Genomic DNA, 7,090 nt, shown 5'->3' on the forward strand with positions numbered 1-7,090 from the left:
TCACATGTGTGGTTAATTCAAAATGACTGTTTAACATCACATGTGTGGTTAATTCAAAATGACTGTTTAACATCACATGTGTGGTTAATTCAAAATGACTGTTTAACATCACATGTGTGGTTAATTCAAAATGACTGTTTAACATCACATGTGTGGTTAATTCAAAATGACTGTTTAACATCACATGTGTGGTTAATTCAAAATGACTGTTTAACATCACATGTGTGGTTAATTCAAAATGACTGTTTAACATCACATGTGTGGTTAATTCAAAATGTCTCCAGTGTTCCCTAATGTAGTGACTAAACATATCTGTTAGCGCTGCAGAGTGGCTTGCATTTCTCTATTTTGTGCTCAGTGCTTTTGGCCAAGTCAGTTGAAAAGGAGGTAAGTGGATTAGGGTAGTCTATTATAGGATTTGGACAAATGGTATGGATTTGTGGAGGCTAATTCAGGGTAAGACTGAAGCACAATCCCTCTCCCAGTCACGTTTACGATGCAGAAGTCAACCAGTTAATGCACCACTCTGCCTAGATGATCAAACAAGACTGCATTACTCTACCATCTAGGTTGTATTTGATGAGTTTATAGTGATCTTGCTGCAGAAGGATAGGGATTTCTGATAGCATGTTGTTTTTCTGTTGGATTTCTGTTTTCCGGGAAAGGGCTTATGCAGCCATAGCCATTCCATTTGATTTACAAGCTGCTGTCATTAAGATTAAATCACCCATACAGGCTCCATTTAGAATGCATGCAACAAGCATATGGCTGTGGTTGTTTTTCTATCCTGCAACTTCTTATGCCAATACAAGTCATTAGTGTATTTACTACAACAATATCTTATTTCAGTCTGTTTCGAGCGATGAATACAGAGGAAGCAGTAGGAGAACATTTAACGGTTCTTTTATACTGGGTGTTGTTTTCCATTATTGTTCGACAAAAATGAGGTAGATTTTTCATGGTTACTGATAAAGGCTGGAGATTTCATTATTTCGTTCATTACCGGTGATATGAAGGAATGACACACAATATATTGTGCGAAGCCATGTTTCTCCAGGCCCTCTCGTCTTTCCTAGTCTCCTGTACTGTTGTTGCTGCTCCATTAGACTTGCCTTAGTGATATCTCATGCCTTCTTAATGGTGCAGATCAAGACGTTGTGGGGAAGCCTACTGTGGAAGCTTCATATTGCATTCGCTAGCTTATTCTAGTATTTTCCATGAACACACTCCCACAAACTTGTTTCTGAAAAAAAAATGTACAAGTGTGGTATCAGACCAGACTGGCAATAGAGCATGCACTAGTTATACCTCAGCTGGTATTTTGTATACATGTAGGTAATGGAGCCATTGCTCCATAATCCACAATCAAGCAGCAAATCATTGCAGTAACTGTTATTGCCCCATGATGACACATAGGTCATATAATATATTACCCTCACAACCGACAGAGAAGTATCCCATGAAAGGCAAGGAAAGCAAAACAGACGTTTGCTGATGTCTTTTTAAAAAAAAAACACAAAATTAACCGTCTTAAATAGTAGTAGTTTAAATGTCCATATTCCCTGGCATTGTACTGTAGGGATCAATTCTTGTGTACTCCTGTTTTTGATTTTGTAGCAGTAGTTGTTGCGTTTCCCATGTTCGACACAGTATCTGGGAAATCAAAATGGCTATAGAGGCGTTATACACAGCCACAGGCCAGAGCAGAAAAGTTATGGAGCGTCTTGTATCTGTTATTGTTGTCCAGGAAGGAAATGTCATCGTACTCCTTGGGCCGGCAGCACGGGCTCCTCTCCCTCTTCGAGATGCCTTTCCTCGTCCATTTCTTCAGTATGACGTCGTAGTTGCGTCGGCTAGCTTTACAGTTCCCACTGCAGTACCTGAAGAGCAGCGTTTCATCACTGTGGTAGCCCAGACCCAGCTCACTGACAGTCACTTCCACCTCCCGCAGGGAACATGGCTTTGATGCTTTCTTAGCCCGTTTAGTCCTTTTGCTCTGCCTGGCCTCCTGCCTGGCCTCCTGCCGTGCCTTCTTCTCCACCAGAGTCCCAATCATCTGCTTCAGCTCCCCCTCTGTGAAGCTCTGGAACATGTGCATGACTGCAGAGAAGAGAAGAAGAGATGGTGTTAGGCTAGAGGAAGATACAACCATTAGAAACGTCCAATCAATCTGTTGTATATACAGCATGGCCTGAGAATGTCTGTGAGGCCCCAGCCTCAACCACTGTCAGTTTGGAAAATAGAGAATGAAAAGATCCATACGGTTGTTGGTACAGGTTTTCAAGTACTAGTAATGTGGCTTTGAAAACAGCTGCATCACCTGTACCTGTGAAATGTACTGGAATATGCAAGTAACTTCCAAAATAAAGGAAACACCAACAGTGTCTCAATAGGGCTTTGGACACGAGCCGCCAGAAGCACCAGAACAGCTTCAATGTGCCTTGGCATAGACTCTACAAGTGACTGGAACTCTATTGGAGGGATGTGTCACCAGTCATACACAATATATTCCATAATTTGGTGTTTTGTTGATGGTGGTGGAAAACGCTGTCTCAGGCTCTGCTCCAGAATCTCCCATAAGTGTTCCATTGGGTTGAGGTCTGGTGACTGAGGCGCACACACACACACACACACACACACACACACACACACACACACACACACACACACACACACACACACACACACACACACACACACACACACACACACACACACACACACACACACACACACACACACACACACACTTTAAAACCCCTATGCTCCTTTGAGACCCCTCAATCTCTTCTTCTAGCCATGGTAGCCAAAATAATGAGCAACTGGGCATTTTTATACATGACCCTAAGCATGATGGGATATTTAATTGCTTAGTTAACTTGGGGCCTCCCGGGTGGTGCAGTGATTAAGGGCGCTGTACTGCAGCGCCAGCTGTGCCACGAGAGACTCTAGGTTCGCGCCCAGGCTCTGTCGTTACTGGCCACAACCGGGAGGTCCATGGGGTGATGCACAATTGGCCTAGCGTCGTCCAGTTTAGGGAGGGTTTGGCCAGTAGGGATATCCTTGTCTCATCACGCACCAGCGACTCCTGTCGCGGGCCGGGCGCAGTGCATGCTAACCAAGGTTGCCGGGTGCACGGTGTTTCCTCCGACACACTGGTGCGGCTGGCTTCCGGGTTGGATGCGCGCTGTGTTAAGAAGCTTTTGGTTGGGTTGTGTATCGGAGGACGCGTGACTTTCAACCTTCATCTCTCCCGAGCCCGTATGGGAGTTGCAGCGATGAGACAAGATAGTAGCTACTAACAATTGGATACCACGAAATTGGGGAGAAAAAAGGGGTCAAATTAAAAATAAAATTGCTTAGTTAACTCAGGACCCACACCTGCTTTTAATATACATTTTTTCCTTTATTTTGGCAGTAACAGTACCTGTGTAATTCTAGCTTTAGATTTCCCTCAGTTTGTAGAGATGAATTCCAAGCGACTGAAACATGTTCATCCTTTCCACTTGCACGGATCGTTGGCTTGGTGTTCTTTAAAATCAGTCTCTTATCTATCATCAATGACAGGTGATCCTATCTAAGTGATTTTTTTTCTCCACAAACTGATAGTCCAAGGACCTTTTCAGAGTGGACATAGTATCTCTCATGCTGTACATGCACACATACATTGGGAGTGACATGAGCCTTTTCCAAAGTTAAAACATTGTCAGTTGTGCAAATATTGAGCTCCAGTCCAGCTGCTAGCTATATACTTGACAGAGAAAGTCATATTTTCTGCGAAGTCCATAGAAATGGAATATCCCCTTTCAGACCATGACAATTTGGCTGGTACACCGGTGGCTGAGTCTTTGTTGAACTATATTTGCCAAGTTTACACATGTTAAATATAAGCACATTTAACACATTAGGAGTCAATGAAACTTGTTCCCCAGATGTGTAGGAGTGGAGTGAGATGTACGTTGCACATTGAAACGTATCCAGTGCATTTGGACACTGGGGCGATCTGCAGTTCAAACAATAACAAAGCGTTCACCTGCCTCTGTTTAGGTAAAGAGCTGAGGGATGGTGCAGGAGAAATGTAACCACTCTCCAATTCATAGACAGAGATATGGATGCAAGGACTGACCATGAGATCAAGATGTTTTGCAGCTGTACAGTATTTCTTTACAATGAAAATGTTTACAAACAATGGAGAAAAATAGGCTTATATTTGGGGTTCAACAGTTTTTATTTAACCAGGTAAGTTGACTAAGAACACATTGTCATTTACAGAAACAACCTGCGGAATAGTTACAGGGGAGATTAATGTGCCCCTTGGAAGCTGGGGACGATTAGGTGGCCATGATGGTATGAGACACAGATTGGGTATTTAGCCAGGACCCCAGAGTTAACACCCCTACTCTTACAATAAGTGCCACAGGATCTTCAGAGACCACAGAGAGTCAGGACACCTGTTTAACATCCCATCTGAAAGACAGCACCCTACACAGGGCAATGTCCCCAATCACTGCCCTATGACATTTTATTTTAGACCTGAGGAAAGGGTGCCTCCTACCGGCCCTTCAACACCACTTCCAGCAGCGTCTGATCTCCCATCCAGGAGTGACACTGCTTAGCTTCAGAAGCACGCCAGTAGTGGGATGCAGGGTGGTATGCTGCTGGCTAGTTGAACTAAGGTCATAAGGCATTTCCAAGTTAAATTCTTTAAGAATCCATGGGCATATATATCATTCATTTAAAAGTCCAAAAATGTATTTAGTAATCACAGATTACCCCTTTAAAGATACTTTCAGGTATTTCCTTCACAAGAGGTTTAGATATCATGGAAAACAATGCTTTTCTGTCTGTCGATTCTGTTCTACTTTGCCCCTTAGGGTCACCGTACTGTTCTCCAGTTAGATAGAGCTGTAATTAACTGTTCATTCTATCCTCTCCAGGACACAACATTTACTTAAAAGGCTCAGGGTCTTTTGCAGCGCCAGGGGGCATGTTAAATCCTAAACCCTATAAACTCAGACACTTGAAAGACATGGTCAGTAATAGCCCTGTATTAGCCTGGCTCACTGACTGACACTCTGTAATCAATGGTGCTCTTGAAGCAATAACACTTCGCTGTTCTCTGCATTGACAAATGAAATTGAAAAAGGCCTTCCCAAAGTAAAGGGTTGGAAATTCAGTCTTTTGTTTCGTGTGAAGATCTCCCCATGCTCTGGCAGTAGCATCACAGATTAGGTGATTAGGCTAGCTGATTTTACGCTTGACCTGGCCTTGAAAATCTCTACTGGATAATCTGAATAATGGTCTGAGAGTCACACTCTGAGTCCAGGCCAGTAAAAGGACACTGGATAGAAAGTCTGGTAAAAATGTCTTTTAGAGAAATTCACAATCAGTCACGTTCAGTTTCGCAGCCAACTTTCTATTAGTTTGAAAATAGAAGGACGTCAGAGGATGAGTGATAACGAGACGCCACAGTAATGTACAGCCCAAAGCCAAAGGGACAGTGTGTACATTTTGTCTTTATACCAGGCTCTTCAACCACATGGCCAGGGATGTTAGCTCTCTAGCCTCCACTAACTCACTTAGTGGGGCTATCTGAAACTCTTCTTATCCCCATCCCAACGGACATACCCCAGGACCATCACTGACATTTTACATCACTGAATCTTTTATGTCACATTTTCTCATGAATACTGCATCCCCTCTAAAACCACATCAGGACGTTACAGGTGTTTTATCACCCTCAAAGTGCAAATGCTTCTGGGATTTTGAGATGACGCCCCAGACCTTAATGGAGTTATCTGCTCTCTGGACATCACATTTGATTTGATTACCCTGTCCGTCTGTAAGCTGCGGTTGGCAGCTATGCTGCCATGCTCTGTCAGTAGATATACCGTGGCTTTGTCTGTAAAGGGACACTAATGGTGACCCTCAGATTGGCTGAGAATTATCCAATTTACTGTTGACACCAACACATGGGTGACAAAGCATACATTCTCTTGACTGGTCTCCACCCCAACATTTTCTTCACAAACCAATGACATCAGAGCTTTAGCAAGGGTCAATGAGAATATCCAAACCAATCAGAACACCTGGACCAAAGTAGTTGGTGACTGAAAATAACGATTTTGCTTACATTCTGTCAAAATGTTGCCAACGCCTTCCACCGACCGCGCTTTGCGATGACGGCCGCCGATCAGGGAGGAGTTGGAGGACAAGGACGTCCGCGACGAAGACGTGTACCAGGAGGGGATGTGATGCGGCGGCGTGGGAACCATGATTCGAGTGAGGAAGAGGGACAGTGCTGCTCCACAGAGAGTCAAGGCGATGGCGGCGCACTTCCATAACTTCATCGTAGAATAAGTAGGAGCATTGACACTCTGAAAGACAAGGAACCACAAGGAAAGAAGTTAAGAGGAATGTTTTCAATGCAACACCGGACATCATAAAATGATGTTCGGTGTTGAACTTCATGCAATTGATGACATATTACAGTATGTTTCACAGTCCCACTACCATAAACAGTGGAACGAGCCTCTCATTATTAGTGGTCTTCATTTCAACAGATCTTATTCTCAAGATGTCATCTGAAGTATTTTTTCCTTCAACAAAATGTGTTGTCCCTCTGCCGAGCCCATTCTGCAGTGGCTCTTTTAGAGGTGTGGATTGTTAAGTGTGGTTTTCTAAGTGTGGTTTAGCACAGATAAAAATAGGTATTTGAATCCCGGCAACCCATGCAAGAGGTCCCCGATCACCTTTATTTTTTGTTTGTACCTTTCAGTTAATCAAAAGTGAACAGGGAATTGCAGTCAGCATACAGCTCTGTGAGGGAGGTTACACAAGCTGACCAATGGGATACTATTGAGTCTATTGTGAGCATGGATGGGATACTATATTGTGAGCATGGATGGGGTACTATATTGTGAGCATGGATGGGGTACTATATTGTGAGCATGGATGGGGTACTATATTGTGAGCATGGATGGGGTACTATATTGTGAGCATGGATGGGGTACTATATTGTGAGCATGGATGGGGTACTATATTGTGAGCATGGATGGGGTACTATATTGTGAGCATAGATGGGGTACTA

At 43.5% G+C, this 7,090-nt stretch overlaps 1 protein-coding gene across 1 annotated transcript; it reads right to left on the minus strand.

Moving 5' to 3' along the window:
* Positions 1-1,411: 1,411 nt before the first annotated feature.
* Positions 1,412-6,358, minus strand: LOC135511709 (neurturin-like). The gene is made up of 2 exons (XM_064933183.1): positions 6,134-6,358; positions 1,412-2,100 (listed from the first exon to the last, which is right to left on the minus strand). Exons 1-2 carry the CDS (start codon positions 6,348-6,350, stop codon positions 1,682-1,684), a joined length of 636 nt encoding a protein of 211 aa, XP_064789255.1. The 5' UTR covers positions 6,351-6,358; the 3' UTR covers positions 1,412-1,681.
* Between the last annotated feature and the right edge of the window lie 732 nt (positions 6,359-7,090).

This window comes from Oncorhynchus masou, chromosome 24 (genome assembly GCF_036934945.1).
Source record: "Oncorhynchus masou masou isolate Uvic2021 chromosome 24, UVic_Omas_1.1, whole genome shotgun sequence".
Classification (NCBI taxonomy): domain Eukaryota; kingdom Metazoa; phylum Chordata; class Actinopteri; order Salmoniformes; family Salmonidae; genus Oncorhynchus; species Oncorhynchus masou.

Bases quoted from the DNA above. Each gene is read 5' to 3' on its own strand.
- LOC135511709 (XM_064933183.1), bottom strand. From the start codon at position 6,350: ATGAAGTTATGGAAGTGCGCCGCCATCGCCTTGACTCTCTGTGGAGCA. The intron at 2,101-6,133 runs GTAAGCAAAATC...TCTTCTCTGCAG, and splicing joins TGGCAACATTTTGACAGAAT to TCATGCACATGTTCCAGAGC.